Source organism: Meleagris gallopavo, chromosome 1, assembly GCF_905368555.1.
Source record: "Meleagris gallopavo chromosome 1, MGAL_WU_HG_1.1, whole genome shotgun sequence".
In the NCBI taxonomy this organism is placed as follows: domain Eukaryota; kingdom Metazoa; phylum Chordata; class Aves; order Galliformes; family Phasianidae; genus Meleagris; species Meleagris gallopavo.
In genome coordinates, this window is record NC_139404.1 from 69,941,581 (window position 1) to 69,966,396 (window position 24,816).

Below are 24,816 nucleotides of genomic sequence, written 5' to 3' on the forward strand. Positions count from 1 at the left end.
CAGTGTCTTAAAAGACAGTTCTACATCTTAATTTCATATAGAATTCTTAAAAGTAGGGCTTGAATTGTTTATTCTCAGGTAGAACAGCCAGCTTTGGGTAGATTGTTTTCCTTCTGGTAGTTCACTACATCTGTGCTAAGACAAACTAACATTATTTAGACAGTAAGCTATTTAAGGGAAGACTGGATTTTTCAAGAACCTGTCTGATTTCACAAAATCGGCCACAGCATAGGCCTATATAGCTGCTACATACCTTCCTAATAAAAACAAATAGAAAACAATGGAAAGATCTTAAATGATTACTTTGGTCTCCTTTTGCTCAATTCAGTAGTTCAGAACTAAACTTAAAACACCACTGATCAGTTCTGGTCTCAGACACTGAAAATGAATGAAATATTATGTGACTTAGCTGTTAGAGGCTAGAAATTAATTTTAAAAAAATTTGTGAAATGTGAAACACTGTCAATAGTAAAGGTGAGTTCAAGAAATAACATCTGTGAGTAATCTCATAAAAATTACTAAAACCTCAAAAGAGATCAAATATATAGGCAAAACTATTTTCACATGGATTCACAAGCAATAATCAATAATACTGATTGTGGAAGCATTTGACAAAACAGGCAATCTGAACTCTTGTTAGAGAAATTCCCCATCTTGATGCTTGGGACTTCTATGGTCTAGTTGGTATTCTCAGATATTTGAACTACAATACTTGGCAATGTAATTCATCAGTTACTATAAACCTACATATTTAATGGAGTAAGAGCTGGTTAACTTTCACATTAAAACATCAAATGTCATCGAAAAAGAATCCCTGAACAGAAATGTTTACAAGGGGTGAACAAAAATGTGATGCTTACAAGATTCATGTTTTGTAAAAGACAGGCAAAATGACAAGTAAAAGGCAATGATGGTGAATAAAACAGGGCTGCTGGCCAAACTGTGCCAGCACTTTCCTAACAGTGTAGAATCATAGAATCAAGGTTGGAAAAGACCTCCAAGATCCACTCACCACCAATATCTCCTCTCGAAACTATATCCCTCAGTACAACATCTAAATGTTTCTTGAATACCTCTAGGAATGGTGACTCAACCACCTCCCTGGGCAGACCATTCCAGCGCCTGACCACTCTTTTGGCAATTTTTTCTTTCATCCAAATGGAATCTCCCCAGTTGCAAATTAAGGCCATTCCCTTTAGTTCTATCACTAGTTACACGGGAGAAGAGGCCGATCCCCACCTTTTCTCAGGTAGTTGTAGAGAGCAGTAAGGTCTACCCTGAGCCTCGTCTTCTCCAGATTAAACAATCCAAGTGCCCTCAGCCGCTCTTCATAAGACCTGTGCTCCAGACCCCTCACCAGCTTTGTTGCCTGTCTCTGGACACACTCCAGGGCCTTGATGTCTTTCTTGTAGGGAGGTGCCCAAATCTGAACACAGTACTTGAGATGCAGCCTCACCAGAGCTGAATACAGAGGGAAAATCACCTCCCTGCTTCTGCTGGCTACACTATTTCTGATACAAGCCAGGATGTCACTGGCCTTCTTGGTCACCTAGACATACTGCTGGCTCGTGTTCAGCTGAGTGTCAACCAATAGCCCCAGGTCCATTTCTTCCATACAGTCTTCCAGCCACCCCGCCTCAAGCTTGTAGAGTTGTCTGGGATTGCTGTGGCCAAAATGCAGGACCTGGCGCACTGCCTGAACCTGAGGAAAGGGCCCAATCTTCCCTGGGAGCACAGGCGAAGGCAATTCAGCTGTGCAACTGGAAGGGGTGAAGCCTGGCTGCACCTCTCTTAGACCCCATTTAAGGGCTGACTACCACTAGGGAAGGATCTGTTGTTGGAGATCTCTCTCTTGTGGTTTTCCCTTGCAAGCCTTGATCTCTGGTGTCAGGTGAGCACTTTTCCCTTGTAATCCCATTCTATTTGTGCTAGTCCCTTTGCTACTACATTTCTATATCACCCTTCCACTATGCTGACCTTTCTGATTGTGACATTGAACCTCATCCCATTGGCCCCAGCCTAGCAATCCAGCCTGTCCAGATCCTTCTGTAGGCCCTTCCTATCCCCAGGTGGATGAACACTTTCTACCAACTTACTGAGGGTGCTCAATGCCCTCACCCAGGTCATCAATAAAGATATTGAATGGGAGAGGCCCCAACACTGACACCTGGGTAACACCACTCATTTGCAAACTTAAGCTCCATTCACCACCAGATGTGAATGGTGGGAAACAACCTGTGTTTTTTTTGTATCACGCTTTCTTTCAGAAGCATTATTTTTGAATTCCTTGTAATATCTCTGCTGAACTAAGTTTGGTTCCTGTCTACTGAGGCCTTCTGTAGTATGTGGCTACAAATACTTATTTATTGGCACTCATGGTTAAACTAAGACAAGAGTAAACTTTAATAGGTCTAAAGAAGGTGGAGAGGGAAGATGGAATATTTTATAGCTCTTCTGGGCTTTGAAATGAAACTGGAATCCCCTTCTGCTAAGTGAAATCGCTGGCAAAGTATGCCTAATTTATCATTCCAAAATGGAGAGAATCAGTTGTTGCTACAAGAGACTCTTTTCGTATAGTAAAGATATATATAATAGCTGAACATGCTCCAGTTACTCATGACTTTGATTATTTGTGTTTGTGTTTTTCTTTCTTCTTTGAAAGTACAGTAGTATATTTTAAAGTTGCAAGGTTATATATTCAAAAACTAAGATGCTAGGAATTTCTTGAGGCGATGTGATATTGGAGGTGGGGCTCTAGTTTTGAGGGGTGGGCTTAGTGCTCTCTGTCTGTCTTGTACCACTGGCTTAGTACTCTTAGAAGATAGTTTGGTTAAGTTGTGGTTGGATTCGATGATCTTTAAGATCTTTTCCAACCTGAGCAATTCTATGATCTTATTCACTGAGAGCTTTAATACTTATCCCAGTGTAAATATATTTTGTATATATATTTAGAACATACAGTATGACCTATTTGGACCATTTGGAGGCAGGCATCTGTGAAAGTATATGGGAAGAGAGGGAGGAAAACATTTGGGAAATGCTTGGGTGGCACGTGGCAAGCATTCACCTTTCAGGCTGTGCAGAAAGCCACAAGATGGTCCTGAGGGCCGACGAACAGAAACTGAACGGGAAGATATGCCTACAGCTAGCTTGTCAAGGGCATTTCTGAGGAAAAGGCAATGTTTTGCAGAGCACGGCCCAGAGTGACTGCTTTGCCCCATGGGCCAGCCCAGCAGACGCCCTGCCACGAACAGGAAATGTGGAAAGCAGCGAACAAAGAGAAAAACAGTATCCCTTCAGCAACGCGGGACCTGAGCAGCTCCGGGTGCCGCGCAATGCGCCGCAAGTCCGCCTGCTCACACGGCCCGCTGCCGGGGCCGGGCCGCCGCCATTTCCGCGCGGCGGGGGCGGAGCTGGGCCGCGCCGGGGCACGCGATGGCGGCGGCAGCGGTGAAAGCGGGAGCGCTGCCTGAGGCGGCGGAGCGACTGAAGCGATTCATGGGGGCCGAGCCGTCGGCCCGCCTGGAGAGCGTGCGGGCGCTGACGGGTCTGTTCCGGGAGGCGCAGCCCAGGTAGCGTGGAGGAGGGCCCGTCTGCAGCCACGTGCGCCAGGGGAGGGAGCTCCGGCCGTGCCGCCGGGCCTGGGTGGTCCCCGCGGCTGCAAGCAATGCTTGTTGTCTGCCGCGAGTTCGGTCGTGAGCTCGAGGCGCTCGCCTCCGCGGGAGGCATTGCTAGGGAGGCCTTGGAAAGCGGCCACCGGTGGCTGAGCGTCGCTTATTCCTGTCGTTAAGGCTGTGGCTTACCTGGGAGGGCCTGGGGGTCACTTGTGGGGCGGGGACCAGTGAGGTGACCTCCCACGGGTGGGTCTTATGGGTACGGGGCAGGTGGCAGCGGTTTCTCTGCTGGGCAAGAAGTGAGTTCATGTGGATAACGTACACACGTGGTGTTTTTACGCTGTGTTGCTGCAGTCCGAGCAAAGCCTTGGGGATGGGGGTGGTTTGTCCGTGCTGGGCAGCAGAGAGTGAGCAAGAGGAAATGGGGATTAGCCTCAGTAAGTTAAAGACATGAAGAACAGAACATACAGTTACTGAGGAAAGCTATGGGCTGACGTGGAGCATCCTTGTTCTGTAAAGTCAGAGGTAGCACCATGTAATCCTGCTGGCTGCAGCAAGGTGCTTTGGATATGCAGTAGTTCAGCTGCATGGTTTTAGTTTTTCCTGGAAGGCAGGAGACAGGGTATGCTGATGGGAAGCTTGTGCTCTGTCCTTGTAACAGTAGCTGAAGACTGTAATGTCTAGGAAGTTTGATCTTTCCATAAAGTTGTCTTGTTATTAACTCCCAGTTCTATTTTGGCTAATTAAACCAACATTTTGAAGTTTGGAGGGGATATACTCAGAAGTACTCTCTTATGTGTACAGGAGAAATCTTTCTGGCTTTCTTTTTCTCTTGGGAGCCGAAGGACCTGTACAAACATTAGATTTACACACTAATGCATTCTCTTTCTTGCCTCCATCCCTGCCGTTTCTGAAACCAGCTTGGACAGAGGAGCAGATACCCCCACAGTAACCAATGTTCTTTGGCTGTGTTTGTATAGATGGTGAAGTGGAAGAGAGCATAATTCTTCTGAGAGGGAGAGGGTGTAGTGTGGGTTTACAGCCCATAGGACATGACAGAATGAACAGGAGAGCAACTTCAGAGTTGGCCAGCTGTGAAAGTTAATGTTCTTGGTGCTATTGAACCAGAAGAGGCAACCCAGTGAGCCCTTGATATTTAACTTGTGACATTTGTTGATAACTATTTTGTCACTATGCAGTTGATAAATCTGCAGTGCTTTTGTTAACAAATGTAAAAAGGGAATTATAGTGTTCTGTAATTCAGAAGCAAATAAGATTAGCAAAATAGGGCTAAAATAACTCAGTTATGCGGAGTTTAGCTCAACTCAAGTTTCCCACATGCTTCAATTGAGACTTCAAGTGCCTCTGAGGAAATGAATTGATTTGTTCCTAATTTACACATGGAAGAAAGTAGCTTTATTCTGTTCCAAGCAATGCTGTACTCCCAGGAGGATAAGTACTTCAGTGCATGAGATGTGTAAGTTCCTAAAACATAAAGTAAAAATAGAAAATCCCAACAAGTAGCAAGATTTTTTTGAAGGTTTGGTCTTTTGAACAGTTGCATTAATGTTTTTTAAATATGCGTTCAATAGGATGCCATTATGTGTGGTTTCTTTTTTTAACAATCAAGCACTTAGGTCATACAAGGAGTGACAGTAATCTTTCTTTTGGCATGGATAAGTGAGTTCTAACGTGTTGTTTTGACATAACAAGAAATTGTTTATTTCTGAAGGCTGGGCTGCTGTACCCTTTGCTTCTGCTTCTTTTGGTGTTCCTGCAGCATGTTTTGTTGATGCTGAAAACAAGTGGCAGTGGCGAACTGTAAAGATCTGGCTTAAGGAATAAAATGCAGGAAGAAGTTTCTGGAATATTGACAGAATGTTCTGAATGAATTTCAAGGCATGTTTAACACGAAAGATATCTTTTCAGGTAAAAGCTACTAAAAGGACTTATTGCAAATTTCATAAAGTAATGCTAATTTTTCCTAATAAAAGATGAGGAAAATATTATGAAAGGAAGATATTTTTCTTTTCAAAAATACATTTTAAATATTTGTAGCTGCTGCTTATATCTTTACGAAAATCTTTTGGCAAGAAAGATCTGGAAAGAGGAATACTTAAAAATAAAAATAAAATAAAATAAAAATAAAAAGTGGTAAGGATTGTTCTATAACAGTTACCTGAAATTGTTCTTGACTGATTCTTTAATGTTAGCTAAACATTTCCTGCTCTCCTCACTAGTTTGAAAATTGAGTTTTATGTCCATGGAGATAATTTTAATTAAAATGTATTTGTAGCACACACTCAAATTGCAATGATCTATGAAAGTTTAAGTGCGAGAGTCATATTTAAATTTTCTATAATTATTAACTGCTTTACTGAACAGCTTTTAAATCATTACTTCTTTGTTCAGGAGAACTTCTGTGTGTTCACATAAGCTTTTCATTTCTGTTGTAGAAAGAGATTTGACTTCTGCACAGAAACATCTGGCTTGATTTCTTTCACAATGTATAAGAGAGTGTTGGAAGGCTGTCTCTCCTTGTTGATTCTTGGAAATCCTCATCTACTTCTGTGTTCACTATGAAGACAGGCACTTCTGTGTGTATGTCACCTTTACTTTCTTAAGTTAGGCAGAAATTTAATCTTTGTGTTTTATTGGATTTTATTGGTTATTAATTGAATGATATTTTTCTCTCTGAACTTAATATTAAGAGAAGCTTTCACAGGAGCTTGATACCTTTGTGATCCACTATCTGCTTCAGACTATCATCCTGCTCACTCTAACAAGAATGGAATAGAAACTTTTCCAGAATCAGAATGACTTTAAGATGTTCTTTCAAGAGCAGTAGAGCTGCTAGTACATGCACAGAAGTACATGTACTTTTTTTTGCTTTACCTTTTTGTGAGTCTGTTTTACCATTTAAAATAATTGAATGTTGTACAGTAGTGCATGTCTTGCATTGACCACTGATTTCTTCATTTTGAAGTTGACTCTGAAAAGGACCATTTGAAGTGATATCAACACATGGCATACAGATACGTAAGGCAAATTGCAACCATAGAATCAGACTGAGAGGTTTCCTGTGATAGAATAATGTCAGTGTTGTTTTTAAGCTCTGTATGGCATCTTTACAGAGAAAATATGCTTTCTCAATAGAGAAGACTGGGCCTAGTGGGTTATCCTTTGCCAGAACTTAGCTTGTGTCTGCATACATTTGCCACATGCATGGTGGCATGTTAACCACTTAATCTTTCTTTGGCATGCATATCTGTGTTGAAATGGCAGGAGCTGCAGCACTTATTGCAGATGGAAAGCTTGAGTCCTGTGAATGTCTCTTCTTGTTTTTTAAAACCAAATTCCAGACCTGCCTTCAGGTTATATAAGCTCTACTCTTTTCTTTATGAGTGAGGACCTGGTCTGCTTTTGTTCTTTCTTGTCACTTCGTGTATTTCCCTTCATTTTACTCCTCTGAAAAATGTAGCTTTTTTCTCCCCTATAGATAATTCTCACTGATAGCATGTTGTGGTTTTCTTGTGTGTCTATAAAGTAGCGGGAGATAATGTTAGTGTACTGGCCTTGATCTACGGTGAGGTATTAACATAAAATACGTATTTCCTAAAGATCAGTAATCTGATGTTTTATTAATTTAACTATGTTTATGTACGTGGTTTGATTTATGGAAGTGTGGTCACTTTTGTAAAGAACGTGTAGTCCTATTAGTTGTGCATATATTTGGATATTTGGAGGAGCACAGGTAAGTGCTATATCATTTTGCTTGACCAAGAACTTTTAATGCTCTTTAGGAAGGGGGTTATGTCTGAACACAGTATTACTTACCATTGTATCTTACTTTCTCAAGACTTATTTCTTAATCTTATATCTAATAACTTAAAACCTACCTGTTCGATCTTAAATATGCTACAAGTCTGTTTAAACTTCAGGGAAGGTGCATCTGCATTTCCCTTTCCTCCCTTAATCTAGTCAGAAGTTTTGCATGAAGAAATTCATGGTATTGTACAGGAATATTCAATAAACACTCTATGGTGTTGCTTCTTTTCTTAACATGGTATATCAAAAGTGAGTAATCAGTAGTTTAATGCATTGGCCTCAGCTTGAACGTAAAATCAGGGGAGTGTGTGAATAGCTGCGCTTGGGAAATGTTGTGCATATGTGTGTGGTAGATCTGCAAATGTGTGTGTTGGTCCTGGGAATCTGCTGAACAAAGGTGCTGTACCGTGCCCAACATCTTTCTTGTCAATTTGCATAATTGTTTCCGTGTTTGGAATTTTGCACTGTTCTTTTACTAAGTAGTGGCATAGTACTTACAGTACTGGTGTATTTGTCTGATGAAGTAGGCAGAGTGGGCTGCTGAGACAATTAGTGCTAGTGCAGGTGTGTTATGTCCCACAGTGAGACCTCATGGTGGAACTGAGGAGCCCCCAAGGTGAGGAGTGTGCTGCTGGGAGCTGCCAGTATCCTACAGCCCTTAGGGGAGTGGCTGAGGAGGTGTGGATCGGTTTGCTATCCACACAAACTCTCTAGAGATGTTTCCTGCCTGCTGGGGGCCATCGTTCATGATACTAAGATGCTACTGGGCACCTAAAGATGAAGGACTACTGCCCACTTTTGCTATTTCAATTCATTCATGTAAGGCTGCAATAAAGAGATTACAAAATATTAAAGAGGATTGTTATGTCCATTGGAAACATGTTCAAGGTTGCATTCTCTATCCTCCCAGTTGGAGATTAGTACCTGAGGAGAGGGAAGATCAGGTGAGTTGTTGGCTGTGGGGCTGGTGGCATGCTCAGAGCTTTGGGCTTCGTGATCTCAGATCACCTTTGAGATACCACAGCGTGTTGACGTCAGGTGGGACACAACTGACCACATCAGGCATGAATATTCTGGGCAGCAAGCTGGCTGGGCTGATTAACAGAGTTCTAACCTAGATTTGAAGGGAGAAATGGGGTAACAAAGAAGAGCCAGGGAACACTGTCACTTTAATAGGCAGCAGGGAAAAAAAACTCAGAGTTCTCTCTCAAGGAATTAGGAAGGGCTTCTTGAAGAAGGACAGTCCAGCTGAAGTGCCTCTACACTGATGCATGCAGTGTGAAAAGTTGGTTGGAAACCAGGGTGCAGTTAGAAAACTATGACCTGATTGCTAAAATGCGAACATGGTGGGATGAATCATGGAACTGAAACACCACAATCTAGGGCTACACTCTTTTTAATAGAGATAAGCAAGGAAAGAGACATGAGGAAGTTGCCTTCTATGTTTAAAATCTGGTTAGATTGTGAAGAGCTGCCTCTGAGAAGCAGTCATGAACAGGCTGAGAGCTTGTGGATAAAAATTAGGGACCAGACCAGTAGAGGACATTTTGTGGTTGGGAGTGTACTACAGGCTCTCTGATCAAGGAAAGCCTGTTGACAAGGCCTTCTTGCTTCAGCTACAAGAAGCGAGCTCGCAGGCTGTCATCCTGATGGGAGATTTTAGCCACTACTGGGGATGCAACACAGTAGGCTGCAAGCAGTTCAGAATTACACTGAGGATAACTTGTTGGTCCAGGTATTGGACAGCCCAGAGTGAAGAGTTTCTAGACCCTGTGCTCACCAGTGCAGGTAAGTTCATCATAGAACTTAAGACAGGAGTTGGGCTGGGCTGCAGCAACCATCCTATGGTTGAGTTTGTGAACTCAAGGAATATAGGCTTGGGGTTAACGTGAGGTCAGAACTTCAGAGGAGTGAAGTTATGTATGGCTTTGTAAGAAATTATTGGTTGAGATTCCCTTGGGAACTATCCCAGGGCAAAGGAATGGCTTAGAGCTGACACCTGTATTCTCAGAAAGGTATCCTTAAACAAGAGCTCTCCAACCCTCAGTATAAGAAGTCAAGCAGAGGAGGCAGGAAACAGGCATGGCTGAGCAAGGACCTGCTGGCAAAACTGAGGGATAAAAAGACAGTGAAGGCTGATAATGAGTGGTGTTCCCCATGGGTCTGTCTTGGGTCCAGTGCTCTTCAACATCTTTATTCATAACCTAGATAGTGAAATAGAAAGCGCCCTCTGCTGGTGTGCTGATGACACTAAGCGGAGTAGTGCAGTTGATAAAAACAGAAGGAATGCCATCCAAAGGGACCTGAGCAGGCCTGAAAAGTGAGCCTGATGAGATTCAACAAAGGTGCTGCACTTCAGTCAGGGCAATCCCAGGCAGAAGTATAGACTGGAAGGAGAATTGAGAGCAGACCTGCAGGGAAGGACTTGAAGATTCTGGTGGATGAAAAGCTTGACATAAGCCAGCAGGGTGCTCTTGTAACTTTGGAATACCAACAGAATCCTGGGCTGCATCAAAAGAGGAGTGACCAGCGGAGAGAGAGAGGTGATTGTCCCCCACTGCTCTGCCCTCATCAGGTCTCACCTGAAGTAATGTGTGCTGGAGCCCCAGGTTTCCACAATAAAGATGTGGAGCTGTTGGAGTGGGTTTGAAGGACATGAAGATGATGAGAGGGTTGGAGTTTCTTGCCTATGAAGACAAGCTGAGGGAGCTGGGCATATTCAGCCTTGAGAAGACATGGCTTGGGGGGGACCTCACTGTAGCCTTTCAGTACATAAAGAGAGCTAATGAACAGGGGGAAGACTTTATGCAATTGGGTAGTGATAGTAAGGGACAAGGGGGAATGGCTTTAGACTAAAAGAGGGGAAACTTAGATTAGATGCCAGGAGGAAACTCTCTACTTTGAAGGCTTGAGGCACTGAAACAGGTTGCCCAGAGAAGCAAGGTGTTCAAGGCCAGGTAGGTTGGGGCCTAATACATGTGTTAATATGTATTTAGTAGACTTTTTTTATTTATTTAAATGATCTGAGGTGGTGTTGGAAAGCTGTAAGGAATATCAAGGCAACATGTAACTCTCTCACAGCTCTTTTCCTGAAAAGACTGGTGGGATGATTGTACGCACGTATTTTGTGCTTTCTGCTTCAGGGATCTTGTATGCTAAGAACAGTTTCAGATTGTTGCAGAAAAATCTTAGGGATAAAAGTAAGTATAACTGACCTATAACTGGACCTTACGAACTATCTTATTAACTGAGCATTTTTTTTGTGATTCACCGCAAATTTATTTATTTCAGAGAAATGGCAGAAGAAAATCTATTCCGGGATCTCATGGAAATCCTGATGAGAGCTTCAAATGAAATTGAACAGGCCTGTAAAGATTCCTCTGAACCACTGGATTTAGACACCTGTCTGGTGCTCATAGCAGAATGTTTCAGATGTCTGAGGAATGCCTGTGTTCAGTGTGCCAAGAATCAACATATCATGAGGTACAGTTTTGATCCATTTTTACTCATACAAAATTATAATCTTCTGATGTTTGTGTGGTTTTATACAGATATTCTTATTTTACACTGCTGTGTTGATTTATTAACTGCTATTTCCTTTTTGATTCGGTCACTTGAAATGATGTATGCAAGTAGCAAAAATAGCTGACCTGTCTCTAGGTCAGAGTTTGGGGCATTGATGAATGATAGAAGGAAATTACAGTTTGTGTTCTTAGTATAGATTTATTATGAAAATTGTACAAGCCTTTTGTAAGTTTGACTGTGGAACTAGACTTATTTTTTTATAATGTAACGAATAAGTAAACAGCCTTGACAGTTATAAGATCAGTATTTTTCCTTAAAGTACATGTAGATCTGCTTAGCAGTCTTGGCAGAGTATACTATCTAGATAGCATATATAGATATACTTAGTTTAGTGTATTTCAACTCTGATATGTATATTGAATCAGGCTCATTAAGTTATTTAGGCTTTTTTTAGCCTGTACCTGTTATGAAGAGATGCTTGGAATAGAGCTAGCAGTTGTAACTGAAAACCTGGTAGTCTACCCTGCTGTTTAAAAGTAACTCCAGATCCAGCCAAGCCAAACAAAAACCCCTAGCTGAAAACCAGACCTGTTTCAAAGTTGTTAATTCTTCAAGAATTGAAATACAATCTTAAAATTTGGTTTCTTGGGACTTCTCAAACTTTATTGAACTAAATAAAATAGGGCCTGGGACAAAGTTCAACTCCTGTGCTGCGGCAGAATTTTTGTTAATAGCACAAAAGTTGCAGGGCTTTTTGTAGAAATCATTGGTTTTAGAATAAGTTAAATCTAAATTCCGGCTCCTAAATGTTGTTTTCTTGATATTGCTAGCACTTGTAATTATGTTGTGGGTCAAGAAACTGATTTGACAGAAAACTTATTTTTTGCTGAGTGAGTGTTCAAGCAGCCTGGGTTTCCTTATTTGTTACTTCTTGTAGCTTCTTAATTATTCAGCTTGACAAAAGGGAGGGAACAAAATTGCATGACTAGGAGTTGGTAGAATTATCCTTCTTGGCAGCACGATAAAATATTACCTAGTAATGGGTCTAATGTTTTCCTTCTAATGGAATTCAGGTATTGAACCTGCTTTTTAACGTGCTCTGCACAGCTTATGCTTGTGTTGTATGCTTACCCTTGGTATTATAGTTATTATAGTGTTATAGAGTTGTTGTAACACAGCATGGAAAGCTAGGTGCTAATAATTGTAGTTCCCTGTAGATTGCAGGAGGTGGGGAACGCCTGTCTGAATAGAAGATTCTGACGATGTTTGTAACAGTAAATGACATCGTGGGTCACTCTGAGGGTGCTGTTTTTGCTCTGTAGCAACATAACAACGTTTTATGCCCTCCAGTAGGTGCTTTGAGCTACCTTTATATGAGTCATGTTTGTGTTGATTTTTAATCAGTTACAAATGCAGAATTTATTTAAGAATTAAATATCTTGAATGATAAAAAACAGTGAGTAGAAGAAAAGTTATGTCTTTGATTTTTTTTAGTGTTCAATTTTCAGGTTTAAAAAACAAAACAATTTTTTTTTTTACCCAAATCAGAACTGTTTCTTTATAGGATAGAATGCAATGATTGTAAACACATGGGTTGTTTAATAACTTAGAAGCTACTGGGGAATATGAAATGTTGTTCTTTCCAGCTTCTGTTTTGCATGCCATGAAGAAATTTGGGATCTGAACAAATGGGAAATACATAAAATTCATTAAAACATACATGTGTATTATCTATTTATAAATGCATCTCTGGTTTCTTTTCTGTGTTAGAACATAATCAAGAAGATAACGTGTTTGTCTAACAAACCTCTGCAGAAGAAAAATAATCAATGTTCGTCTGTAATGATGTGATATTTTTGCAGTAACTTGTGCTTGGGCGTGGAGATTTAACATAAGTGGTATTACGAGGTTTCAGCCACTCTCTTAACTGATTTTAGCTGATCTCTTCTCAAACAGCTAAACTATTTAAGTATACAAGTGAGTCGAAAGCTGAACTTCATCTTTTTATAATGTATTCTTTGACTTATTGGCTTTTGGTTTGGTTTTGTTTTTTAACTCCTTTGCATTCCAATCCTGGCACATATATTGTCTGCTTTCAAGATTCTGATTTTTGGCAAAATTATATAATTATTTTGGTATTTTTGATGCCAACTTCACTTCTGATAGACTGTAAATTAGTGCATATTTACTGTCACCCTGACGAATTATTAGAAAAGGAATGAATGACTGCTTCATCTTCTTTGCTTCCTGCAAATACTTTGAACCTTCCCTCCACCAGGTATTATTAGAATATGTCTTAGTGAGAGATAATACATAACTAGGTTGCTTGCTGGTCCAACAGTGCAACCAGTAAATGAATATTATGTGTATTTTCTTGAAAGTTCCTGCAATGGCAATGTAAAAACTCATTCCTTTCTAGATATTCTTTTTCTAATGTCTGCTTAGTGTTTGCAAGGCATGAAGAAGTGTTAAGAACTGGGAAAGGGTACAAAGATGCACAAGATGTTGAATGTCAAACTGTTGAAGTCTGAACCAAAATGTACACCCGTTCCTTTTCCTTCTAATGGCATATTAGTATGGCTATTGTTAGTCAGACACAGTAAGAGAAACAACTTCTTATTTCAGGCTTTCTGAAAACACTGAAGGCATGCTATTAACTGAAGTGAAAAGGCTTTTTTGCTTTATTTGGGAGTGCTTAATACAAGATTTTTTTTCCCCCCAATTTCATGATAGGAACTTGGGTCTCATCACTACCTCTGTCCATTTGATCAATTTGCTTGATGGAATGCAGGTCAAAGAAGAACCATTACTGATTGGTAAGGATGTGGATTTTGTTAAATATATTGTCTGCGCTGTATTTTTTGTGTGGGAAGTCATGTGGTGTATGATGTCACCTTAATGTTTGTTTTTTTTTGTACACAAACTTTATTGTTTCTGGAACTGCAACATGCTAATTCTGTTCTCCTTTCTTTCTAACTTGATGTGAATGGTGGGATAGAAGGGCAAAGGTAACTCTGCCTAGTTGGTATTCCAAAAGTCGATTAAAAAGTTAAGAACTGTGGGCCTTCTCTTATGCTACTTGGAAAAAATCTTAGCTCTAATTTTTTTCCTCATTGCCTTTTCTCCCCTTTTCTCCTCCTTTTCTTTCCTTTTTTTTTTTTCCCTTCAAAATATGTTCTGCTGTTTTGCTGTCTCTTTATTTGATCTGTGAACATACTGAGATGAAGGAATGCTGCCATTATTTTGAATGCCATTGAAATAAATTATTCTAATAAATCTTGTCTGTGAGGGTTTTTTGTTAGCTTTTAGTTTTTTTCATATATTGTTTTTGCTGGTTGGCTGGGTAATAGCTGCCAGGAACTGAATACTGATTTGAGTACTCTTCACATGTCCTTAGCAAATGAAGTTTTTTTTTTTTTTTCTTTTTCACTCTTTCATATAGTGAAGAGGAGATCTGTCTTGAGTATCATTCCTGCAGTTATTACGACTGATTTCTACCAAATTCCTTTTAACCAAAAATTAAGGCATTATCAGTAATTTTCTTCACGTTCTGTGCGTGTCTGGAACTTGATACAGGGCAGTGGACCCCACTCTTTATTGTCTGTGGTTGCAGGGAATAGAGAATGTTTTGTTTCTCCTGCTGCTTTTATTTCTTTTCAGTTCTTTTACTTGAAATAAGTTTTTACTGAGTTCCTGTTGCTGCTTTTCTATAATTCTTATGAAAGCAAATGAAACTACTATGTCATATAGTAACCTGTTTTCAAACACCTTCGTGAAACTGGAAGAATCAAGGATACTGCTTTTCCTTCTGATGCTGTATTTGGCTCTAAATGAAGCCATTGAGGCATGTAAAGATGTTGTGCATAAACCATGTTCACTTCTTCATCTACTGCTGGAATCCTAGAAAAAGATCAGTGATGCTAGCGCAGGTCTTCGGTGTGGGAGAACAAAGACTAAATCCAGTGGATGACAAAAGGAAGGCTTGCTCAATGGTTATTAAGAGGAGAAACTGATAGCACACAGGAGTGACTCTTAAGACGTGTCTCAGAGTCAGACTAGAGAGACTGAAAAAAATATATGAAAGGCAAGAGTGTCCTGCCTGACAGTTGTGAAGTTGTGAACCTCATTTTTAGACCAGTAAGAAAAAAAGAAAAGTGATAGGAGCCAGAAAGCTGATCTTGACCAGCAGAAAACTGTCCATAGTGTAGGGTCTTTGGCAGGAAGTTTGAATGGCTGTCCTGGGGAATTGGGCCTCTCACCTTCAGCTTATTCACAGCGTCTGGAATTGTGTGGAAGTAACACCATTCAGTGACCCCTTGTAGCATCTGTGGGAGAGTTGAGTAAGGTAGAACATTGCTGGTTACTTAAATGGTGTGAGATTTGCCCATTAGTCTTGTGGCTGCTGTCCCCCCCCTTGAGGAGCTGTTGTACACATGTGTGCTGCTCCCTTGCTGTTGGGATCTGAAGAAGTAGCAGTGAATGGCGCTCAGCAGAAAAGCAAGGCTGAGGAAGACACAAAAACTTGATTAACTGCTACAGACTCCTTTTCCTAGCAAGGTGTTTTAAAATATTTTTTATCAACTGATCAGAAAGTTTTTAACACTATTTCAATTAAAAAAAAAAAAAAATTGTGGCTGTTACATCACATAGCCATTCAACATAGATTTCTTATGACGAGATGGGTTTGAGTTATAATTGAGATTTGATACAACTGAGTGTTTGTCCGTTTGATGCTGTGAATGGTATATATTGGGAAATACCTGTGATTACAATGATTTAGTACTGCATTTATATTAGTGCCATAAAAAAAAAATAAAGGCAAGCGCGTGTTGTTAATTCACAGAATGATGGAATTATAGGGTTTGGAAGGTACTTCAAGAGATCATGGGGTCCAGAGTCCCTGCTAAAGGAGGTTCCCTATAGCAGGTCATGCAGGAAAGTGTCCAGATGGGTCTTGAATATCTCTAGGGAAGGAGACTCCACAACCTTGCAGGGCACATTGTTTCAGTGCTCTGTCACTCTTACACTAGTTCTTTCTAGTGTTAGTGAGGAAATTCTGATGTTCCAGTTTCTGCCCATTGCCTCTTGCTCTATTGCTGCACACCATTGAGAAGTGTCAACCCCCATCAACTTGATTACCACACTTTAGATATTTATAAGCACTTACAAGATTCTCTCTCAGCCTTCTCCAGGCTGAACAGCTCCCGGTTTCTCAGCCTTTCCTTGTACAGGAGATGTTCCAGACCCCTAATCATTTTTGTGGCCCTCTGATGGACTCTTTCAAGGATATCCTTGTCATTTTTGAAGTTAGGAGCCTGGAGCTGGACACAGTGTTCGAAGTGTGGACTCACCAGGGCAGATTAGAGTGGGAGGATCACCTCCCTTGACCTGCTGGGAATACTCTTTTTAATTCATCCCAGGATACTGTTGGCCTTTGTAGCCTCAAGGGCTGACTCATGGCCCATCTACTGTCCGCCAGGACACCTTCTCCACAGAGCTCCTTGCCAAGTGATTGGTGAACTTTGTTGCTTCATACACCCTTCCACATCAGACACCATTTTGTGAGATTGCCCTTCTGCTGCCATCTGCACAGCAACAAAATGTAATGAATTTTTGGTGGGAAGGTTCGACTTTTACTGTCACACTACCAACATACTGACATGCTGGGCTAATGTAGTAAAAACATGAGAAATTACTTTCAGAGCAGCCCTTATAAGTTGTTAAGGAGAATATTTCAACTTGTTTTTTGCATATGTCCTGCTTCCCCCTTTAAATTGGTGCTTGAATCTGATGATTATACTTAAATGCTTTTTTATGCCCTTAAGGTATTTTAAATACCTTCTTGTCGCATTTATAGCAACGGTCTATGTAAAATACAAGGATAAAAAGGTAATACTGTATTGCAGAGAGAACAACACTATGTAATGTTTCAGTTCATGTCTTTCTTAAGATTTTCCTGAATCATGTCTCTGTAGGATAAAAAAAGTTGAACTTCCAACTTTATTGTACTTATGAAGAAAATAAATTGAAGATTTTGGTTCAATCTGAGAAAATCTTTTAATCTCGTCTGTGATTTGTTTTCACTCTTAAATCTGTTGGTGTCAGTTAAGTCTCAGAAAGATGTGGTAAGTTTTGTATAAAAGTTCAGTGTACTTACAATTTTTAATGGATTAAAAAAAAAAGAAAAAGTATATATAACGGCCAGCACTGTAGCCAGTGTGGTGGTTTTCAAGGGGGAGAAGAACTACTGTTCTAATGATGTATTAATGATAGAAGCAAAAAAAGATGCATGGGGAAATTTCTTTGCATCTTCTCTGCAAGGAGAAGTAACCATATAAATAGTTTTTATGCTTATCTGGGTCCTCACTTCATTACATTTACTGAAACAACTACTACAGATTTTCAGCATTTCTCATTGTTCATCTTCAGTAAAAAGATAAATTCCAATAAGCTGCAGAAAAAGCTGTTGTTTTGAGTACATGTTATGCTACTAAGGCAGTGGACCAGAAAAGCTGGAGGTGAGTTAGTATGTCCTGGAATAGCTCTCTAAGACTTTAGAGAGTTTAAAAATAGCTAGTTAATTCCACATATGGCACATAAAGATAGTCCTACCCCACCTGCAAGCCAGCCATCCCTTTAACAATTATTTTCTTTCTTTTCAGTAGGTACACTAGAAGAACATTTTTGGACCTTCCAGTTACAGTGTTGCTTTCAAATAGCTGTTTGTCCCTGCTCTTCCTCTGTTCTTTCTTCCTAAGTCTTAGTTTTAACTGCACTCTATAGCCTGATTTCTCTTGTATTTCCATAAAATACATGGTGGCAATTTCCCTCGATCATTTAATATCTGGTAGCATGTGGAGAAGGGGGCCTCCTTTAAGAAATGTTGGTGAAAGCCAACATTTAGATAAGTGCTGGGGCTTGCTGAACAGTGATCCTAAACAACTGTTTAATGATTTGTAGCCCTTCCATGCAGAATCAAGACTGATCTGTATCAGTGAGTTGCACATAGTTGTAAATGTGCTGTTTTCTTACTACTCCCTTCTCCTTTGGAGAGCAAAGTTTCTAATCAAGCAGAGAAAATCTGAGACCACGTGATCTTCCAATAAACAAATAGTAAAAAATTGAATAAGTTATTAACAGTCTAGTAAAAAAAAAAATGTGAATCTGCAGAATATAAGATTAGTGGAATTTTCTTAGTACCCTCTCCACATCCTTTTTCCCAGATAGCCTCTACAACATCTTTTTTTTTTTTTTTGCTGTGGGTACAAAGACCAAGAACGCTTGCCAGAGGAGCAGATGAAGCTGCTGGATGAACTTTAACTGAACTTGAAGCAGACCTAGATCTCCTAAGAGCTGAGAAGTAGTTCAGTATGTTAGGGATTGCAGCAGACGTAGGAAATATCCTTGTCAGAAGCCCAAATAGAAAATCTGCACGTGATAGTGTGTGTCTTGGTTTGGTTTTGGGATTTTTTCCACCTTTTTCCTTTGGAAAATCTTAAAAGCTTTCCAACAAATTTAGGAGACCTGTGAAAAGTTACATTCAACCTTGTTAGGATGATAGACCTTCCTCTTCAGATTCCACAGTGGAAATTGGATGTAGGATTCATCTTTGAACTCTGAGGAAAAAAGAGTTTTGTTTTTCCTTGATAAATTTCAGTGGGGGCCTGCCTGTTTAAAGCTGATGTTCATTAGTCTGATCCTTTCATTGACTACTTTTTTTCTTTTACATTTTGGACAGAAGGTGCTTTAATCTTGTTTGTAAATAGATCTCATCAAGCCTTTCACCGCTTCAAAATATTGCAGATGCTGAAGAATGTGCCCTGAATTCCAACATAATTGCTGAAAAGTATTTATCCACCAGTACACTTTGTTGTGCTCTTGGATGAAAAAGCACTGAATGCCTGATAAGTGCTCTGTGAGGGACAATTTGTTGTGCAGGTTCTCTGAATGAGCTGATTGTACTTTAAAGCAGACCTGAGTTCAACTGTGTCAGCTACTGAGAGGTACTGCACTGTGTGTGCCTGAGGGAGGTGCTCCAAGCTTTACACTGATGTTCCTTAGCTCCAGGCTGCTGGTGATACTTGAGCAAGCTTTAAACCTAGAAGCAGAACTGTTATTGTTATGCTGTCCTGATGCATCAAAGTTCTTGTGGGTTTACACCAACCAGGGAAAGCTACATAAAAATGACATAATAGGAGAGTATTAACAACAAATGTCAGTGTCATGGGTACTTTGGGCGAGTTCGATTAGAGTCAGTGTCCAGATGTGCAAGCTGCTGTACAGAGGTCTAGACTGTTTACTCATCATAATGCATGTCCAGAAGTGGTGGCAAAATTGTAATGGATAATAAACTTGGATCCTTGAATAGGAATTTGAGTTTGCATCCAGTTTTCTGAAAAGTACTCAGATATAGTTAAGCTGTTACAGATAGCGTATTCAAAACAGCACTTGAAATATTCCTGTAAAGACGGTGTTGAAACATGACTGTATGTAGGATTTTCATACTGCATTGATCATAGTAATATGAGCATTTTCTGGTAGACTGTTTAGCAACATGACTATAAAGTGTCTGACACTTGTTCACACTGCTTCTCCTGAAGGAAGATTTGGGGGGAAATAAAGCATGTCTTATCTTGAATCACAGAACAGCCTGGGTTGAAAAGGACCACAATGATCACCTAGTTTCAACCTCCCTGCTATGTGCAGGGTCATCAACCATCAGATCAGGCTGCCCAGAGCCACATCAGCCTGGCCTTGAATGCCTCCAGAAATGGGGCATCCACAACCTCCTTGGGCAACCTGTTCCAGTGTGTCACCATCCTCTAATTGAAGAACTTCCTCCTAATATCTAACTTAAACCTCCCCTGTCTCAGTTTAAAACCACCCCTCTCCTCCCCCCCCTTGTCCTATCAATGTAATAAGTGATAATAATGTAATTAAAAATAAAAAAAAAGATTTGCCCCTCTTGTTTACATGCTCCTGTCAAGTATTGGAAGGCCACAATGAGATCTCCCTGGGGCCTTCTTTTTTCCAAGCTAAATGAGCCCAGTAAGATCTTAGTTTAAATGATTTCAAAGTACCCCCAAGTGCCATATGCTAAGGGGAACTGTGAAGAAATGTTTCTTACTATGAGGAGAAGAGGGGAAGGCCTGCAGTGTTCAGGTAAAGAACCTGCGTGTGTGGGGGGGGGGGAGGGTTGTTTGATTTTTTGTTGTTTTTCCCCTCTACCTCAGCATTCATTATTTTTAGGGTTCATCTTCAGTCAGCGTTCTTTCAGTGTTCCAACTGATTTGGACGTGATCTTCTATCATCATGTATTTTCTTTTAATTAATGAAAAGCAAAAAACAATTTCTCTTCACTCACTGCTGCCTTTTGGGTTGGTTGCGATCTTTAATACTTTAGTTATCTTCGCAAAACTTCCTGAAAATGAATTAATATCGGGGATTTCTACTTCTTTAAGAAAGGCAAGGAGAGATAAACTTTTCAGTTCTGTCCTCTCTTGCGGTGCAAGTAAGCCTGAAATGTTTTTTTCATCTGACCTTTTCCTCAATCTGCATTCAGCTACTTGTAATTTGGAACTGCTTTGGAAAGCAGAGTCTGATAGATTTTGAGGGTGGAAGGCCACGTTCTCAAACCTGGCGATGGATACTGAATTGATTTTCCTTTCTAAATTTTTAAATAGGCATTCCTTTAACTTCTCTTAGATTTTTATCCATTTTTTTATTCACATATTTAGTTATTTATTTTGTTCCCCTAAACAAGGCAATGGCTGCAGCAGCACTGCAGGGATGGAACTGGGGGCGGCTGCTGCTCAGGGGTTGCAAGGAGTCAGTCAGCAGGGGGCAAGACCTCGCGTTGCTGGTGGCCATGGTGGTCCTATTCTGTTTCCAATTCTCTCCTTCATCCCGCTGGGGGGGAGCGAGTGAACGGCTGTGTGGTACTGAGCTGCTGCAGGGTTAAACCACAACAGTATTTTAACAGGGAAAAGAACTGGAGTGGTCAAATATGGAGCCTAAATATTCTTTACCAAATGCTAGTATTGTTTCTGTTTTATTTCCTGCTTTAAAAATTTGCATTCTGCTTTTCACCGCTTTTTTGTAGTTCTTTAAACACATTGCACTGAATGATTTCATTTCCTGTTTGCATTTTATATTGTGTATGAAAAATAAATATTTTTAAAACATGCCTGGAAAGTGTGATAGAGCAGTAAACTTTTACTGGACAGTGCATTTGGGAAACCGTTGTTAAATTTTATTGCCTATAAGCCGAGACCATTTTTTTTCTTGTTGTTTGAACAGCAACACTGACTTGGTTGTATGGATTTGATTGTAAGGTAACTGCAGCTGGAGAAGATGCAACTTCCTTGTTATATCCTGGAGATTATATAACACAGTGGCTACTAAATTTAAACCAACTGGCTTGTCCTTTTTAAAGTTAATCCTTCCTCTCTTCCCACATCAGTTCTATCTATATTTATCTGTAGAGGAGGAAGCAAACCATATATGTGTGCTGTTTCTTGGGTTGTGGGGTTTTTTTGGTCCTTCTTCTTTTCTTTGAGTAAATATTATGAATTAATATATTTCAAATCTGTTGTGCAAGTCAGATGTATGCTGATTTACATGGAATGAGAGTAAATCCTTCTAAAGCTTGAGCCATTTTACTTGTCATGCAGTGTCAAAAATACTGTCTCTTATCACACTGAGTACATATACGTGCTAGCTTTTCTTTCAAGGGAGAGGAAGCGGGAAAGAGAAATTCCTGAATGGATTCACCGTCCATGAGGTTAATTCCCAACAAGCACCGTGAAGGAAGCATACTTTAGTTACTCAGAGGAAAAGAGAATTTAAGCATCTTCATCTTCATTTTTATTTATTTATTTATTTTATTTGAGGTTTCCTTTTGCTTAGTCTTAGCAGAACTAAATAAACCAGGCACTAACTTAGACTTTTTTAGTCATATAAATAAGGGACAGCCCTGATCTCAAGAGTTGCCAGTTTCCATGTGTGATTTTTGCTTTATCTGTCTAGGCTTTTTGTGTAGGGGATTGGTGCCAGTACTTTGCTGCCACTGTTAAAGTAAAAACTATAATTACATTGTCAAAATAATATTTATAGTATTTTCAGGGAATAATTGCGGGAGTGTGACGAATATATTATACTCATCAAACTTTTATGTAAACATAAGCATGAGTTTTTTATTTGAGTTATTGGTGTTGTTTTTGGCCTTTGTGTGTTTCCAATTGGTAAAAATAATATTGGGATGTTCATGGTCTTTGTGAATTTGCAGAGTATGTGCCCTAACAATCAGTTGATATGCTGTCTGGTAGACGTAAACTGCTATTTGCACTTGTGTTGGGATTTTAGTCTCATGTTTCCATAGCTTTTAAAAATCCAGTGTTTTTAGAATTTTGTGATCCCCTAATTATTATAGCACATAGCATTTTACTACTACACCAAAGAGGAAAGTTTTAAGTAATTGCTTTGTTCTCTTGGTATCATTTGTTGGTTGGTTTTTTTTTTTTTTTTTTTTTTTTTTTTTTTGTCTTAAGCTTCTGTGAGTCTGAGTGCCTTTGAAAGATGGCTGTGAATGTCTCCCAGAAACATCTATGCTAGCAAGCAAGTACAGGGTTGCTCCTATGCTAGTTAATGGTATAGGGAGGATGTAAGTGTTCTTGCTGTTGGCTGATGGTAAGTTACCAAGGAAACAAAAAACCAAAACTCAAAAATCCTCAGTCATTCTATATCATAGTTCTAACTTTAGAGCTGCTCTCTGTGCTGTGTTTTTTGGTGAATATTTTCATAGCTTCATAGTGAAGTGTCTGTCTTTGGAACATCTGCAAAGAAGATGATGTTTCTGCAAGCTTCACTCTTCATATGTCACCCTGATATCACCTTTGCTGGATGAGAAAGGTCTCTGTTCTCTTCATGATTTGGTCCAAAATCTTTAAAGGCAGTGGAGGGACTCTGACTTCGGCGAGCTTTGGTTCAAGTCTTTGTTCATTGACTTTTTTTTAATGAACTACAAAATGGGGAGCCAGTTTTTACACCTCTTTCAGCTGTCCGCAGAAGGGAAAGAACCAAACCTGGACAAGTCAAAATTGTGATAAGTTTGCAAATGCTACATTCTCTCTTGTTCCTGTTCTATGCAGTACTCCCCCCATCTGCAGTTCTTTAGTTCCTGGTGCTGAGTGGCTGGGCTTTTATACCTTAAATTTTGTGCATAGCAGAGAGGCACCTTTGTAGTGCTGCTGCTCTCCTTGAGGAGCTGTATTTGTCATTACTGTGCGTGGCAAGTACAATCAACTGTACTTATGTAAGGCAGCAGAAACTGTCATTTTGGGTGAATATAGCATTGTCATTGTTTTCAGCCTGATACATCTGTGTTCATGCATATAGCTTGCCCGTGACTTCTATAATATTAATATGGAAACTTTGCATGTGTCTTAATTTCTTTCTCTTATTTCGTAACATCTGGAGCGGAATGAGGTTTGAGGTGAGCAAGTTCAAATCCAGGTAATAACAACAAGTTTAGGACAAGGGATGCTATTTAAGTGCATCATTTTCTCAAGGTTAAAAAAGGAAGAGGGGCAGAATGGAGCTTTGAACATGAAAATAGAAGCTTGAGGAGGGCCTGAATCATCATTTCTTGACCTATGATACCACGGTAGTTGTTGGATCCTGTTTCTGAATACAGTAAACTCCAACTTGCTGTACTTGTCCTTTGATAGTCCTGTGGAATATTGTTACACTCTCCTCACTCCCCTCATACTTAACCAAAAGAAAACCAAAAAGACCTCCCAACTCCAAAAAGAAACCCCAGCCATCCAAACTATTCCAAGTTCTGATCTAGATTTCCTCTCTTTTTTTTTTCTTTTTTTTTCCTTCCCCGTCTTGGACTTGATTCCCTGCTTGATTCCCTTTGCTTCTGTCGTGACTGACTGGTTTAAGCAGTGCTAAGCTAAATTGTTTTATTTACTGTGGACTGTAATCCAGGTCCTGGCTAGAAAAGTTCACCTTTCTGATACAGTTGAATTAGATGGAATTGAAACCAGACCTTGTAACAGTGACAGAAACATTAGTGCCTTCCAACAGTGTGGTATTCATTGTACTGATGATCAAAACTGTCCATTCTATGTTGTTTGTGGAAATTCTTTTTAATTGGTATACTGATAGACTGAGACAGTGGCTGTTTCAGATTCTCTATGGATCATTCTTCTTCTTCTAAGACCAATCTGAGCTGATATCCTTAAATTGCAACAGTAAGGAGATTAATGGGCTATCTTGTAGAGTTGCTGATACTGCTTTTAGGCAGTGTTTATAACTGATTCTTTGCTTGGTTGCTTCTTTTTTTGTGTTGTTTTTTTTTTTTTCTTTTTCTTTATTTCTCGCTCCTTCAATTTGGAGGCTTTCTGGTGCAGCCTGCCAAGATGTTGCTGATTTATGACACATGCATAGTGGTTTTATTATGTGGAATGATATCCACTTGAAGCGCAAAGGAAATGGGAGTTTGCTGATGTCTATTTAATTAGAATGGTTTCTGGTTACTTTACTGTTCATTTCAAGTCTCAACCAATGTCTGTGTTTCTGTGGACCTTTAAACACAGTGTTCTGTAAGCCATTTCCTTCCTTCCTTCCTCTTTACTATCCCCCACCCTACTAGCAAGCATGTCAGCAAGATTCATGAGGAGGCAGAGCAGAAGTAGATGTGAGTCAAAACCTATAGAAATATCTGTAGATGTAATGTGATGACCATAGGTTGACTGTAAAGGTAAAGGTGTGTAAAAAGAAATAGTTTTGATGTTGTGGATGGAAAATGTTTTTGCTGTCTCCTTCTTTTGTTGGAAGGGCT

The 24,816-nt window shown here is 39.9% G+C and overlaps 1 protein-coding gene across 3 annotated transcripts in view; it reads left to right on the forward strand.

Moving 5' to 3' along the window:
* The first annotated feature begins 3,295 nt into the window (after nt 1-3,295).
* ATXN10 (ataxin 10) overlaps nt 3,296-24,816 on the forward strand; it is a 96,840-nt gene continuing 75,319 nt past the window's right edge. Inside the window, exons 1-5 of one of the 3 annotated variants that reach the window (XM_085233079.1) lie at nt 3,433-3,572; nt 5,395-5,543; nt 6,071-6,215; nt 10,734-10,925; nt 13,701-13,783. In XM_085233079.1, coding sequence (XP_085089205.1) covers nt 10,738-10,925; nt 13,701-13,783 — 271 coding nt within the window. In that variant the 5' untranslated portion in view covers nt 3,433-3,572; nt 5,395-5,543; nt 6,071-6,215; nt 10,734-10,737. Of the gene's footprint in view, nt 3,573-5,394; nt 5,544-6,070; nt 6,216-10,733; nt 10,926-13,700; nt 13,784-24,816 lie in introns of all 3 variants that reach the window. The other 2 variants (XM_085233088.1, XM_085233068.1) reach the window with 2 other exon arrangements.